This window comes from Schistocerca cancellata, chromosome 9 (assembly GCF_023864275.1).
Source record: "Schistocerca cancellata isolate TAMUIC-IGC-003103 chromosome 9, iqSchCanc2.1, whole genome shotgun sequence".
Classification (NCBI taxonomy): domain Eukaryota; kingdom Metazoa; phylum Arthropoda; class Insecta; order Orthoptera; family Acrididae; genus Schistocerca; species Schistocerca cancellata.
The window spans coordinates 401,317,605-401,340,571 of NC_064634.1; the positions used below are offsets into that span (position 1 = coordinate 401,317,605).

A 22,967-nucleotide genomic window follows, 5' to 3' on the forward strand; every position below is an offset into this window, starting at 1 on the left:
GCTCAATGGGGGAAAGATCCGATGATCTTGCTGGCCAGGGTAGTTGACTTACACCTTCTAGAGCACGTTGGGTGGCACGGGATACATGCGGACGTGCATTGTCCTGTTGGAACAGCAAGTTCCCTTGCCGGTCTAGGAATGGTAGAACGATGGGTTCGATGACGGTTTGGATGTACCGTGCACTATTCAGTGTCCCCTCGACGATCACCAGTGGTGTACGGCCAGTGTAGGAGATCGCTCCCCACACCATGATGCCGGGTGTTGGCCCTGTGTGCCTCGGTCGTATGCAGCTCTGATTGTGGCGCTCACCTGCACGGCGCCAAACACGCATACGACCATCATTGGCACCAAGGCAGAAGCGACTCTCATCGCTGAAGACGACACGTCTCCATTCGTCCCTCCATTCACGCCTGTTGCGACACCACTGGAGGCAGGCTGCACGATGTTGGGGCGTGAGCGGAAGACGGCCTAACGGTGTGCGGGACCGTAGCCCAGCTTCATGGAGACGGTTGCGAATGGTCCTCGCCGATACCCCAGGAGCAACAGTGTCCCTAATTTGCTGGGAAGTGGCGGTGCGGTCCCCTACGGCACTGCGTAGGATCCTACGGTCTTGGCGTGCATCCGTGCGTCACTGCGGTCCGGTCCCAGGTCGACAGGCATGTGCACCTTCCGCCGACTACTGACGACAACATCGATGTACTGTGGAGACCTCACGCCCCACGTGTTGAGCAATTCGGCGGTACGTCCACCCGGCCTCCCGCATGCCCACTATACGCCCTCGCTCAAAGTCCGTCAACTGCACATACGGTTCACGTCCACGCTGTCGCGGCATGCTACCAGTGTTAAAGACTGCGATGGAGCTCCGTATGCCACGGCAAACTGGCTGACACTGACGGCGGCGGTGCACAAATGCTGCGCAGGTAGCGCCATTCGACGGCCAACACCGCGGTTCCTGGTGTGTCCGCTGTGCCGTGCGTGTGATCATTGCTTGTACAGCCCTCTCGCAGTGTCCGGAGCAAGTATGGTGGGTCTGACACACCGGTGTCAATGTGTTCTTTTTTCCATTTCCAGGAGTGTAAAAATGGTTTTATGTATGAAAGCTTTCAGAACCAGTGGAGCCAGTGGCTCCTTCTTACGCTAGAAGGGTTGAAGCGTAAGGAAGAGGGGTGAAGGAAAAAGACTGGAGATGTTTAGGAAAAGGGGTACAATTCACAAAAGTCACTCAGAACCCCGGGTCAGGGGAGACTTACTGGATGGAATGAGAAGGAAAGTCTGACTGTTGGGGACTGCATCTGACAGGATTTGAAAACCTGAGAGCTTAAAGGTGGAAGACAGGGTAATATGCACCACAAAGATTACTGCTAAAACATCGTGACCAAGTTAATATGAGTGAAAAGCTGAGTGCATTGTATGTAAGAGAGATGGAAGGGGGACAGAAAAAAACATATGGGTCAGAAAATGAAAGATGTAGAAAACTAAAAGCAGAGTGATGAAAGGAGTAGTTACTGTTAATAAATGCTGAGACGGAAGAAATTAACATAAATTAAGGCCAGGTGGGTGGCGAGAACCAAGGACATGTTGTAGCATTAGTTCCCATCTACGGAGTTCTGACAAAATGGTGCCTGAGGGGAAGAATCCACATGGCGTGTGTTGTGAAAAAGGTACCAAGGTCAGTGCTTTCATGTTACAGAGCATGCTTTGCAACAGGATATTATGTGTTGCTGGTAAATATCCTCTGCCTATGCCCATTCATCCTAACTGATAACTTGGTGGTAGTCATGCTGATCTGAAAGTCCATACAGTGTTTATATAACAGCTGGTACATGACGTGTCATTTCACAGGTGGCTCTCCCTTTGATAGTATACGTTTTGACAGTTACATGGCAGGTATAGGTGATGGTAGGAGGATGCATAGGGTAAGTCTTGCAGCAGGTATGATCACAGGGATAAGAGCCATAGGGTAGGGAGATGAGTGCAGAGGGAGCATAGGATCTGAGAAGGATATTGTGGAGACTGGAGGGGGGGATGAAAAGCTATTCTAGGTGTGGTGGACAAAATCTCAGACAGAATGGATCTCATATCAGGGCATGATTTTAGGAAGTCATGGCCTTGTCAAGGTAGCTCATTAATACATTCAAGACCAGGATAACACTGAGTGACAAGTGGTGTGCTCCGAAATTGGTTTTTGGAGGGCTCAGCAGTACTATGATTTGATGTGATGGCCAGGGAAACCTGCTTTTGAATTAGGCTGGTGGGGTAGTTACCTCCAGTGAAGGCTGAGGTGAGAATGGTGGTGTAATGCTGTAAAGAGTCTGCATTCAAACAAATACATTTGCGTCGAATGGCAAGGCTGTATATAGAGAATGTTTCACATGGAAAGGATGGCAACTGTCAAAATGTAAGTACTGTTGTTTGTTAGTACGTTTTATGTGGACAGAAGCATGTAGCTGGCCTCACTGAGGACGAGATCAACATCAAGGACAGTAGCATGGAATTCGGAATAGGACCATGTGAAATTTAATTGGGAGAAGGTACTCAGAGATTCCAGGAATTTTAACAGGTTGGCCTCACCATGAGTCCATACGGAAAAAATGTCACCAATATACCTAAACCAAACCAGGGGCTGAAGGCTTGTGTTATGGATCTCAGCCCCTTCTACATGACCCATGAAAAGGTTGGCATAGGAAGACATCATTCTGGTTCCTATGGCCATACACATGATCTGTTTGTATGTCTGCCTCTCAAAGGTGAAATAGTAGTTGGTAATCTTATGGCGCTCCTGTAGGTATATAACAACACTCTTGTATTTGATTCCAATGTTGTAACAATACTTCAAAGGAGCCTGTGATGAACTTTCGAAGATTTAAGATTTTGAACAAATGAACGAAGATGAGTTTTTTGCTAACAACGTATCCCCTTTATATATGGCACTCGGGGAAAGGAATGAAAGTGGAAGCAGCCTGGTAATATTTTGCAAAGAGCTTAATTTAATCATCACCAACACTTAGTTTAAGAATCATGAAAAAAGGCTGTATTCATGGAAGAGACATGGAGACACCAGAAGGTTTCAGACTGATTATATAACGGGTAAGACAGAGAGTTCAGAATGAGTTTTTAAATTGCAAGGCATATCCAAGGGCAGATGTAGACTCAGATCACAATTTACTGGATACAAACTGTAGATTAAAACTGAAGAAACTGCAAAAAGGCGGGAAATTAAGGAGATGGGATCTACATAAGATGAAATAAACAGAGGCTGTTGAGAGTTCCTGAGCCACTATTAGGCTACGGTTGGCTAGAAGAGGGGAAAGGAATACAGTAGAAGACAAATGGGTAGCTTTAATAGATGAAATATTGAAGGCAGCAGTGGATCAAACAGGTAAACAACAAGGGTTAGTAGAAATACTTGAATAACACAGAAGATACTGAATTTAATTGATGAAACGAGAAAATAAAAATGCAGCACATGAAGCTGGTAAAAGGGAATACTGAGGTCTAAAAAATGAGATTGACAGGAAATGCAAAATAGCTATCCAAGAATCACTAGAGGACAAATGTAAAGATTTAGAGGGTTATTTCACCAGAAGAAAAACAGATACCACATACAGGAAAACTAAAGAGACTTTTGGAGAAAAGAGAAGCAGATGCATACCGTATTTACTCAAATCTAAGCCGCACTCGAATCTAAGCCGCACTCGAAAAATGAGACTCGAAATTGAGGAAAAAAAAATTTTCCCGAATCTAAGCCGCACCTGAAATTTGAGACTCGAAATTCAAGGGGAGATAAAAGTTTTAGGCCGCACCCCCAAATCGAAACAAAGTTGGTCCATTGTAATATGAGACACAATTTAGGTCAAATGAATGGCGATACAGCTACAGTTGTTTGGTTCGAGTCGTAAGCTTAGAAGTTAAGCTTTACCAGGTAGCCATTGCTATGCGTCAGGCGCTCCGTCCGTATTTATACGGGTACCCTTCCTTTTTCACGTGCTTCGTCTAGTTTGAATTCATTGCTTACTTTCCTTTGATCTGATAAGTGCCGTTCTCTTTGTTATCGGGGTTTACGTCACTCTAAACAGAAAATGCATTACTGTACTGTGTCATGCACTGTTTGTCGCATTCTGATAATGAGTGTTTACGGCCTGTCGCCACTCGCGGCATGGTATGCTTTTGTGCGCGCTACCGCCGCTTAAAAAAAAAAAAAAAAAAAAAAAAAAAAAAAAAAAAAAAAAAAAAAAAAAAAAAATCGTCACATTAGCGAAACAATGGCAAGAGACTGCTATTTGTCCTTACTTACACTGCCGCTTTCTTTGATAATGATCTACAAGAGCCAAATAATAGACTGCGTATGATAGAAGATGTTCTGAACGAGAGTTTAGCGAAAAATTTTCTCCGTTGAAAATCTTTGCAGACGCCTCTTTAGTACATAACATTCTGCACAGAAATTAGAGTCATCGTAGATTTAAAAATCTAGTCAATTGCCGTGCTTCATTTCTGACTGTATCACTATTAGGCATAGGAATAGTGTGTGTTATTTGAGGTTTTCGGGCGCTAAACAGCATGGTACATACGAATAATATGAATATAAACATGACACGATATGTATATTCTTCCACGTTTGCTGTTGTCTCACTCTAGTTTCGTAGTTTATTAGGCAGACAGGATTTAAATGAGATAGCAGCAAACATGAAACAAATGCATGGCAAAATGTTTATATTCGAATTATTCTTATGGTGAAGGGAATACTGCATGTGATTCACAATTCATAAAAGTTCCTGTTAGCAACCATCTCTTCTCACAGGTATGAAAAAATTCAGAACATAGAGTTGGCTATATTGACAAACATCCCTAACAGTCTTGCCAGTCGGATTTTCGTAGTACATTGAAATGCTGCTACATTCGAAGATGAACAATACGGAATTTGTATTTACTTCATTGTATAATGTATGAAAATGTAGTGGTCGAAACTCGGGGCGGAGAAAAAACTCGTCTTTCACCTATTTTTAATTTATTTACTGACGCAGAGGTTTTGGCGCCAGAAATTATCTTTGTGCCTGCAAAGCATGCCTGTGTAGCGCTACATATATTCGACGGCGGAAGTTAGTTGTGGCGGCACCTACCAAATTTTTCAGAACTTCCGCTTACTTTGCACTCGATTCTAAGCCGCAGGCGGTTTTTTGGATCACAAAAACCGAAAAAAAAAAAAAAAGTGCGGCTTAGATTCGAGTAAACACGGTAAATGTCAAGAGCTCAGATGAAGAACCAGTACTAAGCAAAGATGGGAAAATTGGAAGGCGGAAGCAGTATAGAGATGATCTATATGAGGTAGATGAACTTGAAGGAAATATTGTAGAAATGGAAGAGGACACAGACGAAGATGAGATGCGAGACATGATGCTGCAAGAAAAATTTGACAGAGCACTGAAAGACCTAAGTCGAAATAAGGCCCCTGGAGTACAAGGCGTTCCATCAGAACTACTGATAGTGTTGGGAAAGCCAACCATGACAAAACTCTTCCATCTGGTGTGCAAGATGTGTAAGACAGGCAAAATACCCTCAGCCTTCAGAAAGGATGTAATAATTCCAATTCCAAAGAAAGTAGTTGCTGACAGGTGTGAATAATGTCTAACTATTAATTTAATAAGTCATGGTTGCAAGTACTAATATGAATTCTTTAAGGAAGAATGGAAAAACTGGTAGAAGCCAACCTCAGGGAAGATCAGTTTGGATTTTGGGAAATGTAGCAATGTGCGAGGCAATACTGACCTTACAACTTATCTTAGAAGATAGGGCAAGGAAAGGCAAACCTATGTTTATAACCTTTGTAAACTTAGAAAAAGCTTTTGACAATATTGACTGGACAGCTCCAAAAGCCCATATCGATGATGTTTCGTTGAATGGTTCACACGCTGACACGCGTTGATGGCACAGCATTGAAATGTGAAGCAATTTGTGGAATGGTTGCACTTCTGTGACGTTAAACGATTCTCTTCAGTCATTATTGGTGCCATTCTTGCAGATTTTTTTTCCAGCTGCAGTGATGTCGGAGATTTGATATTTTACCGGATTCCTGATATTCACGGTCGTATGGGAAAATCCCCACTTCATCGCTACCTTGGAGATGCTGTCTCCCATCGCTTGTGTGCTGACTGTAACACCATATTCAACCTCACTTAAATCTTGATAACTTGTCATTGTAGCAGCAGTAACTGATCTAACAACTGCGACAGACACTTGTTGTCTTATATAGGCGTTGCCAAGTGCAGCGCCATATTCTGTCTGTTTACATATCTCTGTACGCATGCCTATACCAGTTTGCTTGGTGCTTCAGTGTATTAGTCAGTCTGAATAGCCAGACCTGTGAACTCAAAAAACAAACTGCCTAAATGATGAGAAACACCTTGAGCATTATGTTCTGCTGAAATTATGACCCTCTATTTGAACAAAGGCAAAAGAATTAAACTGTTTAGTGCTTTTAATATATATTTTGCAGATGAGTGACATGAGCTGACTGGCCAAGTACATTCTGTATGACATACATGGTCAAGATGAATACAAGAGTGGCACCAGCTTCCTGCAGCTCAGTTTATGCCATATTTATTAAGTATATATCTACATCAGTACTCAGTTCACAAAATCTGCCGAATGAGTTTTCTGGCCATGAGGGCCTTACTCAAAATAAAACAGACCCTCATGGACAAACCTCTTTACAAAAAACACAGAAAATTTATTGAAAGTCACAACAGTTTAATAAAGTACCTGCTGAAGCAAGAGACCTGGGAAAATATTTATCTTGAGGCGGACATTGACAGGAAAGCAAAAATATTAGTTGTTATTCTATACCATTGTTGTAACACTGCCTTTCCTCTCATAAGGCACATAGAAAAAGCCTTTGAGAAGCAATGATTACAAAGGATGGCTCATCCAGGGTATAATCACCTTCAGTCCAATCAAAAAACAACTTTACATAGTAGTTAAACAGACATGTGACATGAATTTTCAAGTATACTTTAAAAAAGAATATAAAGAATCCACAAAAAAGACAAACCAGAAGCAAAGCTTTTTGGGAAGTTGTCTATCATGACATTGCAATCAATGCAAAGGGGATTTACCTGAAGACATCCAGCTAAATGGCAGTAATCACTGTATCAGCAGAATAATACAAAAATTTATGATCAGACAGGTCGATTTTCCTGACTCTAGAGACTGAAAAAAGAAGTATTAAAAATTGCAAGTGCAACTAAATCATCTTACTCGTGTGGAGTTTGGTAGTACCCTACATTATTTATTACAGGATTTTTCTGTGGAAATTATCACACCCCTACGTAAACAGCCCCCCTCCAATATGCACCCATTATTTAGCTTTCAAGGGGGAGGGGGTAGCTTGGAGAGGGTTAGAAAGGAAAGTCCTGTCTCTCAAGACCTCAGCATGAAAGGGACTTGCCTACTTTGAAGCTGAGGGTAGACAAAACCATATTTCTTGATAAAATGGAATAACTCAACAAACACCTGTTTGGATTTTATAAAAACAGGGTTTTTAATGATGCACTTTTCAGTTTCAGTGACCACATTCTTAAACCCATCAGTGAAATTGATTTTTCCTCTGAACCTTTCAGTGACCCAAGTAAAGCTTTTGATCTCATTAATTACTCACTGTTGTTTCTGAAGCTAGAACGATGTGGTATCATAGATGTAACAGATGGTCTCAGTCATGTATTAACATTTGAAAGCAAAGAGTTAAAACCAAAATCTCATATCTAGACATCAAAAAATTGACTGAGCCCTGACAGTTGTGAAATCTCACAAGGCTCAGTACCGGGACCTCTCCTATTCCTAATTTTCATCAGTGACCTTCTATTAAACATGTCAAATACTTCTACTCCATTGTTTACAGAGGACACATATTTTCTCTTCTACTCTGAATCAGCTCTGCCATTGATGTACAACACTAATGACAGAACCAAAAGGCTGCTGTTCTGGCTGCACAAGAATCAGTTGTTGCAAAACACAAGCAATACAGCACATATACTCTCATATCCACACAGAAACCATTCTACACTCTAGAAACACCTTGAAATTGATGACAAAGAAACTTAACAAGTAACAAATACAAAACTTTTGGGTGCGTTGAGTAATTGTACACTTCAGTGGGAGTACCATAGAGAGTACCGCTAAAAAGATGGGTAGCCTCTGCTCTGCATTCAGTATTGTGGGGCTCTTGTGTGATATAAACACTCTTTTTTCCTTGTGTAAAAAAGACTGATAAAAATAATGAAATGAGAACCACATGATCAAATTCTAAAGGCAAAAATTCGTGTGATGAGCCAAAGATTGAGCTGAAGGTCATGATGGGTTGAGAAATATGGGCAGGCTAATATTCAACAAATTACCCCAACAATTAGGAATAAAACTATTACTCTTACAAATACCGTAATGAAATGTATTTTTTCTTCTGTTGATGATTACTTGAAGCTAAATATGTGTGAACTGTATGAGCTCATCTTCTCCACATAATCTAACACTTAAGAAAGATGTGTTCTGAAAATACTACGTGCAAAGTGGTCAATTATGCACATAATTTCTTTTTTATTTTTGTATCTTGCTCTAAGCATAAATACCCAAGTTGTTCTATATCTGTACATTATAACATTCACAGGGGATACTTAGCCAGTTAATTAAAGGGAGACCTACCATTTAACATGAACTTAACCATAGTGGAACTCGTCATTTTTTCACGTACACAAGTAACTGCAAGAGTCGAAAGAACCAATAAATTTCAGAAAAATTTCTAAGACCAACCGAAGATTGAAACTGTTTGTATTTGTAGTCTGACACTTAGCCACCAAGCCACTCACCAAGGCAGAATGTGCTTGCTTCACTAAACACAACTCACTGCCATTCATTCTCAAGTTGCATCTTCATCACTGGAGGTAGGTTGCGAGGGCACGAAGTAGAGGTGCTGAGATGTGAGAGGACACTGGGAAAGCTACACCTTTGCACATATCCAATTTCCAGAAAAAAAGACGCTGATTGGCCCAACAGACACCCTTGTGAAACATTGGTCCTACTCTGTGTTGCTGTCATTGTGCAATCACCAATGACTGCACATATGGTGCAGTAGTCTAGAAGTGAAATTGTAGGCCATTGTCATCCAGAACCAAGATGACAAGTACGTGTACTTTCGTTGAACATTCCCTACTAATATTTCTCAGCAAAAAATCTTGGTCTGTCACAATGTGTTCATTCAGCTAAATGTTATAACATTTCATAGCTTAATTCTGTTGTATAACATCATATGCTCTGTAACAAAACTGAATCTCAACCTTTCAAAAACAATGTTTTTTATACGGAAGGGAAAAGAAGGAAATAAAGAAGAAGAGCAGAGTTTAAAATTCAGTGAATGATGGTGTCTTAAGAAACATACCAGAAGCTTGGCTAAGCTAAGTATGGGAAGGGGAACTGGTCCATCCCAGTTTACATCTCAATCAATTTATGGAAGCCAAGGAAAATCCTACTATGGCTGGCAAGATGAGGATTTGAATAATGTGCCTCCAAGATGCCTTAACCACTGCACCATCTAGTCCAACTTGGTAACTAAGTGATCAGTGCATCTGACCATGATGTGTAGGATCAGAGTTCAGTTCCCAGTACTGCCAGTGATTTTTCTGTGGTGGGAGGATTGGAATGGAGTGCACTCAGCCTCATGATGCCAACTGAGGAAGCACTTGAGGGAGAAGTAGCAGCTCCAAGGTCTGGCGGGCTGACCCCGTGCCCCTGTGTAGTGCAGCCAAATGACATCTTTGGTGAAGTTGATATGGTGGTTGGTTGACACTGAATACGTGCCCAGGGTCAGTACAAGGAGCTGGTTATGGCAACACCTTGCCTGATCTGTGTTACATGATACAAACTATTTGAATAAGTACAACTGTGGAAAATTCCATGTGGAACAGAAACACCACTATGGGAGAGTTGAAGGGTTGGGAGAGGCAAGTGAAATATTGGGACCAAAACTCTTACTCTCACTTCAGGGCAAAATTTTCTTAGCCCTTCCCCTCTACCCATTACCCCTAACCCTTTTACTACCTCTGTTTGCAGCTGTGAGATCTTTCTTCACTCACATATTTATCCTCCCGTGCTGTTGCCTCCCTCTCCAGCCTTTATATCTTTGCTACCCCCACACCACAGTGCTCTCTCTCTCTCTCTCTCTCTCTCTCTCTCTCTCTCTCTCTCTCTCTCTCTCTCTGTGTGTGAAGCTATGGCTCTGAGCACTATGGGACTTAACTTCTGTGGTCATCAGTCTCTCTCTCTCTCTCTGTGTGTGTGTGTGTGTGTGTGTGTGTGTAAGTTTACTTGTGAACCAGGATACAGACATATGACACATGCAAGAAGCTCCTTTATACAGTAGTTTGCTGCACAGAAAACTTTACTTTTCTTAATGTTCATAGCTTTTTAGACACTGAGCCATGCAAGAATTCAGTGAGTGAAAATACGTGAAACCATCTGCCATTTTTCTTTTCAAAATATCTGCGACTTTTCTTTTCTAAAATATCTACTATTTTGGTTCTCCAAAATATCTGCTATTTTTCTTTCCCAATATTTCTACTGTTTTCTTATCCACAATATTGCATTTGTCAAGAAACACTAAAGAAAAGATATAACAAACAAATAATGTTAGCAAACTATGGAAATCTCTGGTATTAATGATGAAATAATGACATTTTGACTATATTTACCTGGTAATATTGCAGAATTCTACTGTGATGCGCTCTGATACTTCCCATTCTGGAGGAAACATTGATCCAAATTTGTCTTCAAAATCGAGTAAATGTCTCTTTAGCCACGCATACCGTCTGTCTATTTTGTCTAACCAAGCAGTATCTTGGTTTTCCTGAAAGAGATGACAATACTCGGCCAGTTGCAAACCAATGAACCATTTCAAGAGGTCTCGCCTGAAAATAAATAGATATTTATAAACCATCCATGCAGAAAATTATGATAAAAGTTTATGCTACTGACATAGTGAAACTGGATTTCATTGTGGTATATGCAAGCTTTTATATATTTCTAGTTCACAACTACAGTTTGTTACCACACACATTTATACACTTAGCAGTGCACGAACACTCCTCTAGAAGGTACCTGGTAACAAAGTTCTCAGCAAAATCTCAGACAACACTGAAGCTAAAAGGGTTGCCTTTTATAACGATAAAATGGTGGCGTGACTATGCCAGAATTGCTAATGTGAGGGAAAAAAATTACACCAATTCCTATGATGGAAAGAGAGTTGAAAAATAATGAGACATATGAACAGAAATTAGGAATACGAATGTAGGTAAATGAAACTGGAAGTCTCTGTAGTACAGACACAGTAAAAATTGGGTTACAAGAGTAAGTAAATAAATAAGTCGCAAACATTAGCTTACCTTAAATCATTTTTAAATTATGTAGCCATATTTTACCAGCAGACTGCAGCAAATGTATGCTTCTCATAAAGGCTGGGAGGTATTGCATGGTAGGCAGTGCAAGATGAGAGTGCATGGATAGAGTAGTGTGTTTCTTGTGGGCCAAAGGACTGTCAGCAGAAAAAGTACATCGTGAAATGTGTTCTGTGTATGGTGACAATTATTTGTGTTCAGCTGGGTCCAGGAGTTTAACAAGGGAAGGCAAAACATCAGAGATCAAGAGCAACCTGGTCATCTTGCGGTGGTAGCACCTGAAACCACATTGCACCATGTCAATCAGATCATTTGTAATGCCCGGTATGTGATCATTGAAGACATACCATGTACTGGAGCACACTCAACCACTTGCAACATCATGCACGAGCAATTGAAGTTTCATAACGTCTGAGCACACTGGATGTCTCACATGTTGTCAGAGAAACGCCAAATGAACAAAATGGATCTGTCTTTGCAGCACCTCATTTGGTACTCTGAGGACAGAGAGGACCTCATGGCATCAGCCGTAACAGGGTTCACCAATTTCAATTGGTAACCAAATGATCATCTATGGGAAGGTAACATCCCAAGTCCCCAACAACAAAAAGGTCCAAGACCATTCCATCAGCCTACAAATTTATGCTTGCAATGTTTGGGACATGCAAGTGGTTATAGTGATAAAATTCCAGCCTCATGGTGAGACTACGAATGTCACATTTTACAGAGCTACTATAAATGATTCATCATTTTCAAAGTTTTGTATTCTCCAAAGTGTCAGATCTACAAATATGACTGATGCATGAATAGAACTGTAAGCTCACAGAGATCACGTTGTGCATCCCACTACAACTGGTACCTTCAAATTCGTATCACAATGCAGCAAGCAGTTGAGAACAGACATTTTGCCTCCAAGGTGATATTCAGTGAAGAAGCAACCTCCCATTTAACATTTTCTTCAAACCTTCCGCTTATCTGGAAAGGTTAATCAGCACAATGTGAAAGTGTGGGACAATGAAAATCCTCATGAAGTTGTGGTACATGAACGAGATTTGTTGAAGATTCATGTTTCTCACCATATAGCGGAAATGAGGAGTCGTGATGCACACAATAAAAAGACTGTCACAAATAAACTTTCGGCCAGCAAGGCCTTCGTTGAAAATAGATGACAGACACACACACACACACACACACACACACAACTCACAAACACAGCTGCAGTCTCTGGCAACTGAAGCCACACTGCGAGCAGCAGTACACTGCAAGACGGGAGTGGCGACTCAGTGGGGCTGGAGGAGGCTGGGGTGGGGCAGGGGAAAGATAGTAGGGTAGGGGTGGGGGACCGAGAAGTGCTGCCGCGGAACGCACAGGGACAAGGTGGAAGGAGGGTAGGGCAGCTATACGCAGTCGTGAAGTTAGATGGAGGGTAGGGGAGAAGAGTGGAGGGGGGAGGTAGCGAATAAAGAGAAGAAAAAAGACTTGGTGTGATGGTGGAATGAGGGCTTTGTAGTGCTGGAATGGGAACAGGGAAGGGGATGGATGGGTGAGGACAATGACTAACGAAAGCTGAGGCCAGGAGGCTTATGGAAACGTAGGATGTATTTAATATTGTTACATTCCATCCTGGATTTTCCATTATTTGAAGATTAATGTTTCCTAGGTAGAGTCCACGACAAAGTTGTATGGGCTGCTTTTCTTCTGTGAGATGACTGTGATGGGTACCTCCTATGTTGATATGTTCCAGTTGTGGCTGCTTCCTAAACTGACTACTGGTTTCAAGAATTTCATTTTCCTACAAGACAGGGCAATCCCTCATCAGAACACTGATGGTGGTCGGTGCATAAAGGACAAGCTTCTGCATCACTGCACTGGATGTAGTGGCGAAGATGACTTGGGTTCCTAGGTCACCTGAGCTAAAGCCCTTTGACTTGCTTTGAGGGTACATTAAAGGCTGTGTTTATGTGCTCTCAATGCCAACAACACTGGAACAGCTCAGAGAGTGCATCAGTGCTGCTGTGGTGATCACTAACAGGATGTTGTTACATAAGGTGTGGAATGAACTTGACTACCACTTGAATGTGTGTGTGTGACCAGAGGGACTCTCTTAGAACATTTGTAGAGTGCAAAATGTAAAGTTTGGTGTTTACAGTTTTATTTGTTTATCAATGCAAGCTTTAAGACAAAAAAAGAAAACGGTGCACCATGAAGGATTTACCAAAATTGTTCAGAAAGTTCTGGTGATTGGGTGCAATCCAAGTTGGGATTCACCACTGAAGACAATTCTACTCCAATCAATGAGACTCCAGGCTGAAGACATGCCATGAGATGCCCCAGGCAGTGGTGGGATACCAACCTGACTACTGCCCACCATACAGCCCGACAACCAGGAGTGATGGTTTGGGGCATCATTTCTTTTCATAGCAGAACCCCTTTGGTTGTCATAAACAGTGCATTTCCTTACAGCACAGCCATATGTTGATTATGCCTTGTTTTGTTGTCCTTCATGGAAAGCCATCCTGGACTTACATTTCAAGAAGATAATGCCTGCCCACATAAGGTGAGAGCTTCTACTGCTTGTCTTTGTACTTGCCAAATCTTACCTTGGCCAGCAAGGTTGCTGGATCTCTGCCCAATTGAAGTATTATGGGCAGAGTCCTCCTGCCAGCAACTGGACAGAATTTGGCACAATATCCCTCAGAAGGACATCCAACAACTCTTTTAATCAATGCCAAACTGAATTACTTACTTGCTCCCATTGTGAGTCTGTTTTTTTTCTTTTTGTCTTAGGAGTGTATTCGTACATGTAATACTTCATAAAATATAGATCTCTGAAAATGAATGGCTTATTTACAGTAGCCACATACTGTACAACTCTGTGGGAACTCCAACAGGCTATTCGCTGCAAATGACCTGGCCTCCAGATAGAGGGACTGATTCTTCTGGATGACAATAGCCATCCTCCCACTGCAAGACAAATGCATGAGCTGTTACATGCATTTTGTTGGGAACACTTGGAACATCCACACTACAGTCCTAACTTAACCGTCGATGACTTTCTCCTGTATGAGTCCCTAAAATTTCATTTGAGTGGTTGACATTTTGAAAACGATGATATCATAGCTGATGAGGTTACACATTGGGTGTGACAGCAACCAAAGGACTTCTTTGCTACCAGCTATCAATGGCTTGTAAAGATATGGGATAAGTGAATGTAAAGGATGAATATATAGAAAAATAAAATAAACGTTATGTTGATTATTACTGGCTCTACCCCATTTTGGCATTTATTGACATACCGTACTACATACTAAAAAAAAATCAAAAGGGTAAACTCATTTAATAACTTGATTCTCTGTAACAAGCTGACTAAATAAATAAATAAATTTATCCAAAGAATACGATACGCAATGGAAAATCCAGGATGGAATGTAACAATATTATGAAAAGGATAGTTGCAACTCTCAATACAGCAGACGTGCTGAGCTGCAGATAGGCACAGCAAAAAGACTGTCTGAAAGTGAGCTTTCGGCCATCAATTCCTTCATCAAAAATAGACAAAAGACACACACACACACTCACGCAAATGTAACTCACACGAACATGACCACATCCTCTGGCTACTGAGGTCAGGCTGCGAGCAGCAGCACATGATGGGAGAGGGAACTGGGTGGTGGGGGTAAGGAGGAGGTTGGGACAGAGAGGGGTTCTCAGCTCCAGCCTCCTCAACCCCACCACCCAGTTCCCTCTCCCATCACACGCTGTAATGTCAAATATAAAATAGTTCTACCATGAAGTGATGGAAGAATCCATCAACATGAAACGACTTGCATTAAATCTTGATTTTTGTTCTTGCCATTCTCTGGCTGCCAGAATTCCAAACCATGATTGGCTTCATCTACATGTTTATCTTGTCCTTTGTAACAATATTATGAAAAGAGTAGTCATTACTCACCATGCACCAAAGATGCTGAGTAGTAGTTGTGCCTATCTGCTACTCAGCAGATCTGAGAAAAACAGTAATATTCCCAATTTAGTAACCGCTAAAGGTATGTTATTCATTCAGAATACTGATGACGTAAATATACTGAATGTGTCCTTCATTTCTGGTGTCTAACAATCAGTGCGGTGTATGCTCTTACTCACAACATAGTGAGACTGAAGAATCTACTTTACAGTAGGGAGATTGTAATCAGCTGACCCCCATACACCATAGCAAACACATTCCTTTTTTTAACAGTGGAAGATGAAAGTGTGGTTTCAGTCCAGATTTTACACTTTTCTGTGAAACAGCATCTCATCAATATATGAAATCTATTTGAAAAGGTATTGTAAGGACTCGACAGAGACCCATAATGTGACTGTTTCCTGCTTTTAGACCGCAAAATGTTCCATCCAGGAAAAAGTATAACTCAAAAATGGCTAATTGGGAATAATCTAAACTTCACATTACTACAAGCAATGTGTTAATAATCTGTTTTACAACAAACCATTGCCACCAAATAAAGAGTGCTGCCATCAGTGGGTAATGACAACAGATAAAGATGGCAAAAACAGATACTGCAACAAGAGGCCAAAAAGCCTGAAAGTAATTAAGGCATATTATCGATGACCCACAAAAGGTACCACCACACTGTACCAACCTCCTAATCAAATTACTTGCTAGTCCCTCATAAGAAGAAAATCTTAAAATCAGTGGAAGAAAAAACAAAACTTCATAATGGAGAATAACAGACAAAGAGGCCAAGAGGTCAAAAAGCCTGGAAGCAATTAAGGCATATTATCAATGACCCACACAAGGTATCACCACACTGTACCAACCTCCTAATCAAATTACTTGCTGGTCCCTCATAAGAGGAAAATCTTAAAATTAATGGAAGAAAAAACAAAACTTCATAATGGAGAATAACAGACAAACTTATGTGTTTTCAAGGCCATTTACTATGGAAGAAATGAATAAGGAAAATAATAAATGCAAGAATGGAAAGGCAGTAGGTCAGGATGATACTTGCAACAATAAATAAAACATTTTGGGCCTCTGACCAGAGAATGGTGGCTTAAATTTATGTAACATCATCATTCACTCCTGGAAAGTGCCACAAACATGTGGGAAAAATAGAGTTATAGCAATCCTTAAATCAGGGAAATATTCAAGTGATCCTAAAAATTGAATAATCTTCTCTCTTCTGTGTCAGCTATTTGAATATCCAGAGGGAATAAACCAGAAAGAAAGACAAAGCTCACTGAACTACTCGTGATACCTGGACAAGCTCCTCTTTCGAAAGGGGAATGCTGTACATAAAAATTCTACATCTGACATGATATATTGAAGATAGATTTGCAAACCAAAACGTAACAGGAGCTGTTGTCCCTGACCTAACTGATGCATACAATACTCTTAGTAGTCATTTCCTTGTAATCACAGTGTACAAGATTATGAAGGAGTCCACGCCAACCAAGAAATAATATACAAAAGTTCTCTGTTGACTGTCAGTAACAGTATAGCCAATGAGGAAGAACAAAGAGAGGAAAGAAAAGAAATGGGCTATCTAAATGCAGTGTTCAGTTTCCCATCCATATAAAACCACACACAAAGAGCCAACTTTTACCAGATAACATAATTTAATGACAAATCAATAAACTTGAAAAACACTTGAGGCTGTAGACAGAAAACAGTCAGAAACATTGATAAAACTTTGTTCATAATACAAAGCACCCCAGTTAAGGCTCGATCTTTTAAAAACAGAAGACTGCATCTCCTACCTACAGAACATGAAGGAAACAAGGAATCTGCAATTGACATGTGACAGCATTCTTTTGAATCACTGTATAACATCAAAATACTTTGGAGTACCTCTAGATAGAGCACAAAAACGCTATGTGAAAACCAAGTGTAAATTGTCTGCTAGGAAATGCAGCAGCTACTCCAACATACTATAATTTACACATTCAATTATACTACTATGTCACCTATTTTGAATTTTTTTTATAAGCTGTGCTGTTATACAAGTTACATGTGTGTGCTTAATTATGTCAGTTTTAACATTAGTAAATAAATAAAGAATTTTCATAATCATAATTTATATCTATCTTATAATACATTTCAAATGAGTGCTACCGCTACCACCTCCAGTTCTACTAAATCATTTAATGTATAACTAAATATCTGTAAAAACGTCTACTTTCATTTATACACGGCTAGACAAAAAAATGAAGCACCTAGAAGATATGGTTGGACATCATTGTAACTTCATATATGTACACACCATTGGCAGGTATGTAAAGGAATAGAGTTGTGATTATCTGTCACTGGTAGAATGAGCAACAGAGTGCATTAATATTGTTTGTGTTTAGTGTTGTTACCAGAGCTGGTAGAGTTAATAAGGGGGTGAACAGCATCAGATGTTGAGCGATCCCTGCGAAGGACATGGAGAAGCAGCATACTTGTTAGAGGCAGCGTTATCAGCATCTGACACGAGTTTGGAAGGGACCTCACTATGAGTTCCCATTCGGCTGGATGGTCAAACTGTGCAATATCCAAATATGTGGAGCTTTTGGATGCAACAGCAGCCTGATGTTGAACAGCATGGGAACATGAGTGCAGGCATCTCGTCGTTAGTGTTCCAATCAACCTCATCTGACAACCACAAGAGGGGATCATTGTATTGTGCACCACACACATTGTAACTCCTTGACATGTGTACCTACCATTCGAAAAAAAGTAATGCACTCCCTGCAACATTCTGTGTAATCCCACACTGCTGGTTGGAGACTAGCAGTAATAAGACTAGGGAATTCTGTCCCATAAATAGGTTGCCATTAACACCACAACACAAACAGCTGCATTTGGAACAGTGCAGTGATAGGAATGAGTAGACTGCTGAGGAATGACATCACATTGTGTTCAGTGATGAATCGTGATTCTGCACAACCCCAGATGACCTCAGTCAGCAAGCATGGCAGCAACACTGGGCGAGGTCCCAGTCTTCAAATACATAGGATACATTGCAGGATGAATTCCACCTGCACATTTCAGAAAAGCTGATGCTGGCAGGAAGGAGCCAGATGGTGGAGGCTAAGAAGCAGTCACTAAGGTGAAGTGCATCATGATGGGCAGCATTTTCAGTAACTGGGTGGTCCAGCTGTCTCTTGGCCATTCATAAGGACAGACAGTTTATTAGTTGTCATGCCTAGCACAGTGTTTACAGCTTAGTTTGTAGATCATGTGGCTGCTTTCAAATGTGATCTACAAACCAAGCTGCAACCACTGTGCTGTTTTCTACTTGGGCATTGCAACTAACAAGCTGTCTGTCCACATGAATGGCCACCGACAAACTATGGCCAGAGACAGCTGGAACACCTGGTTGCTGAATATGCTTCCCAACATGATGTGCTTCACTTCTTAGACTGCTTCATAGCCTGTGCCGTCTGGATCCTTTCCACCAACACCACATTTTCTAAGCTGCACAGGTGGGAACTCTCTCAGCAGTATATTCTACATTCTCACAGCCCCTCGGCCTCGGCCTTTGCTAGTCCCTGTCCACTTACCTATCTCCTTCCCTGCACCAATTCCAATACTACACAGGCGTCTATTCCGTCAATGCACCCTCCAGCCTCTTTCTCCACTTCTCTACTTTTCCACTCCCCTCACCCACCTCAATCCTCCCAACAGCCCTACCCTGTCCCACCATGTCCTCGAACATTATTCGTCAAGAGACGGCAGTTGTATCAAAGCAAGATAACTCTTCACACAACATAACAGCAAACTTTATAAAGATAAACACATTAAAATGTCATGAAGTTTAAAAAAGAGAAAAAATATTATGAGCATTTTTGACAATTAATATACCATACACAGCTGTTACTTACTTCACTTTTGGATCCAGAACAGACACAACTCGACAAGCTTCTGCTAGTTGTTTAGTAGGTGCAAAATGTTTGGCATTAGGACCAGAAAAAGCATCACGGAAATCTGCTGTTATTTGTGTTGCTAATTCCAAATGTATTTTGTTAACCTAGTCAGTAAAAGCAAAATAAAAAATATAATTAATTAAAATTTAGAAAATATTTCACAATTTTAAAGTATTGTTTTTCTTTATTAAGAACAAGTACCAAACTAAGAGGAAAGCAGCATTATGTCAGCCCATTCATGAGGAGTGTTTGGTTCTTCTAGTCAGCCTTTTGGAATTTCAGTCTTCAATCGGTGTCCAAATTAGTAATTGAGATATCATACCAAATACACACAGTAATATTTTTGTAAATACACAAGAAATGGTTAGCAAAAAACTAGAAAATTTCTGCATTTTAAAAATATGTAAACTCTAAAATGGAGTTAAAGAATATTAAAATAACTAAATACTACTTCTAAAAGGGAAAAATATCAGAAAGGCAGGGATAGAATGTGTGTGTGTGTGTGTGTGTGTAGGGGGGCGCATGCACGTGCGAGCCCATGTGTAGATGCTCGTGTGTGTGTACAAAGTAAAGCATATGTTAATTAACACTGCAATGAGTGACTTTTCCCTACTACTGTCAGGTAATTTCTTCTCATCCTTGGTAATTTTAAGATTTCATATTTGTAGTGGCCCATGGAGATTACTTGAAATGCTATTTAACCATGGTATCATTGCTCTCAGGGAAGACATTGTTATAACTTCAAGTTGAAGAAATATATTTCAAGGATGACACGAAACATGTAAGTCACAGATCAAGTAAACAAAGTAAGACGTGTGTACACTGTAACAGTCAAATCATAACTGAGTCCGAGCCTAGAGGCCGCTGGCTGGCTGGCCGCTTAGGTGGCGCTGCTGCTGCATGGCTGGCAGACAGCGCCGCATCTAGAGGACGCGTGTAACTGCGCAGCAGCACTTTGAAAGATCGGCGAGTCACAACACTTTTCCCCCTTTGAAGTTTTTGCACATGTCTTGATGGAGGCGGCCTGTAGATTGCTAACGTCCATAGGTATTGTTTGACTGGCTGTTAAGTCTTGAGGAGGAGGCTTCCCGTACAGACGGAAGTGTCCCCGATGATAATGGGTCGAAATGACAGGAGATGTGGTGGTCGCATCTGCTGGGGCCCCATGCACCAATCTGCCCGTTGCGGCAAGTCCGGTTGTTATAACAGGAGATATGGGCGACGTGTCCGTGTCTGTAGGAGAAGGAGGCAAGTAGAGTTGTTCCAAAAGATGGTGGTCATCTGGTTCCTGCATGGGCACGTCTCCTGTTGGTGTCAGTTCTTGTGCTGGCACCGAGATGATGGTGAGAGGACTGCGTTGTGAGTAATGAAGGATTGCAGGATCCCGAGCGTCAGGTAGAGCCAAAGGTGGTGTAGCGGCATCCGGAACAGGCGTTGCTGGCACACGATGCTGAAGCTGGTCCTAATGACGCACCGCAACACACATGTCCACCTGGATTTCATACAGGCATCGGCCACAGTGTCATAAGATGCGGCCAGGACTCCATTGTGGCCACCTGCCATATCCCCGTACCCATACAAGGTCGCCGGGGGTGAACCGGCCAAGCGAAGGCATCCGCGGCCGTGAGGTGGAAGGCCGCAGAAGATGAAGTAGCGAGGAGCGCATCATCAGCAGCAGAAGTCAGGAGTTTCCTCATCTGAGCCTTAAATGTGCGGGCCAGACATTTAGCCTCACCGTTTGACTGTGGATGGAACGGACGGGCCGTGACGTGCATGACGCTGTGACAGGCACAAAAATCCGCATAATCGGAAGAGGCAAATTGTGAACCATTATCAGTAACAAGAGTAGAGGGAAGGCCTTCCAAAGAGAAAATGCGAGCTAGAGCATTTGTGGTTGCCGCGGTGGTAGGCAACATGCAACGGACAATGAAAGGAAAGTTAGAGTAGGCGTCAATAACGAGAAGCCAATAAGTACCTAAAAAAGGTATCTCGAAGTCAGCATGAATACTCTCCCAGGGCTTCTCAGGCGAAGGCCACGGTGACAAAGATGACCTCGGGGCGGCGGCCTGTGACGCACAAGGGCCGCAGGCAGCGACCATGTGTGCGATTTCAGAGTCGATGCCGGGCCAGTACACATGACAGTGCACCAGAGATTTTGTGGGAGAGACACCCAGTGCCCCTGGTGAAGGAGGCGCAAGACTGAAGCACGCAAAGACGCAGGTACCACAACTCGCGGCGAAGCATTTTCGGTGGAAAGGAGGATAACACCATCCCTAGCCCTGAGGCGGTAACGGAAAGCATAGTAGTTCTGTAATGGATCAGAAGTCTTAGCGGATGGATGATCTGGCCAACCCTTCTGAATACAGTGTAAAACCCAGGAGAGGGTAGGATCAGAACCCGTAGCAGCCGCCAGCCAGTCCCCAGTGATGGATAGCCCGTTCAAAAACCCGCTGCTCGGGAAAATCCAGGTGGAAACACCAAAGTTCGTCCCTATCGAATGCCAGATCAGGACCCATGGGAAGGCGTGACAGTGCATCAGCATTCACATGTTGAGCCGTCAGCCGGAAATGAATCTCATAATTGAAACGAGACAAGTAAAGAGCCCAACGCTGGAGGCGCTGTGCAGCCTTGTTGGGAAGTGATGTTAATGGATGAAACAAGGAAACAAGTGGTTTGCGATCTGTAACAAGATGAAATTTGGATCCATAGAGAAAAACACCAAACTTATGAAGAACATAAATAATGGCCAAAGCTTCTTTTTCAATTTGAGAATACTTTCGTTGTGCATCTGTGAGTGTATTGGAGGCATAAGCAATGGGATGATCAGAACTATCACTGCACCAAACCCATATTGAGAGGCGTCCGTGGCAAGAACAAGATGTTGGCCAGGTCGATACGTAGCCAGGCACGGGACCCGTTTCAGCATTGTGTTCAATTTCTAGAAAGCCACATTGCATGACGCGGACCAGTGAAGAGGCACGTTTTTATGCAACAGGCGATGCAACGGCTGAGCCACCAAAGCAGCAGACGGTAAAAACCTGTGGTAGTATGCTATTTTCCCCAAGAAGGCCTGCAGTTTCTTAACAGATGTAGCGCGAGGAAGGGCATCGATCGCAGCGACAGTTTGCTGAAGCAGACGAATACCATCCCGAGAGAGTTGGAACCCCATGTACGTGATAGATGCCTGAAAAAAATTGTGATTTCTGAAGATTACATTTAAGACTGGCAGTCTATAAGACATGAAAAAGTGTGCGGAGATTCTGAAGATGTTCTTCAGTGGTGGAGCCAGTGACAACAATGTCGTCAATGTAATTGATACACCCAGGGACAGGGAGCAATAATTATTCTAAGAATCGCTGAAAGAGAGCAGGAGCGCTGGCAACCCCGAATGGCAATCGTTGGTATTGATAGACGCCGAAAGGCGTGTTAAGGACCAGAAACTGCCGGGAAGCAAGGTCGAGAGGAAGTTGATGATAAGCTTCTGACAGGTCAAGTTTAGAAAAATACTGGCCTCCAGCAAGTTTAATGAACATTTCTTCAGGTTGAGGCATAGGGTAAGTGTCAATAAGGCATTGAACATTTACAGTGGCCTTGAAATCGCCACAGAGACGAATATCACCATTTGGC

The 22,967-nt window shown here is 42.0% G+C and overlaps 1 protein-coding gene across 1 annotated transcript in view; it reads right to left on the reverse strand.

Moving 5' to 3' along the window:
• LOC126100693 (vacuolar protein sorting-associated protein 53 homolog) overlaps positions 1-22,967 on the reverse strand; it is a 183,231-nt gene that overhangs the window by 128,012 nt on the left and 32,252 nt on the right. Inside the window, exons 5-6 of the mRNA XM_049911309.1 lie at positions 19,299-19,444; positions 10,731-10,946 (exon numbers count right to left, since the gene is read on the reverse strand). Coding sequence (XP_049767266.1) covers positions 10,731-10,946; positions 19,299-19,444 — 362 coding nt within the window. The remainder of the gene's footprint in view (positions 1-10,730; positions 10,947-19,298; positions 19,445-22,967) is intronic.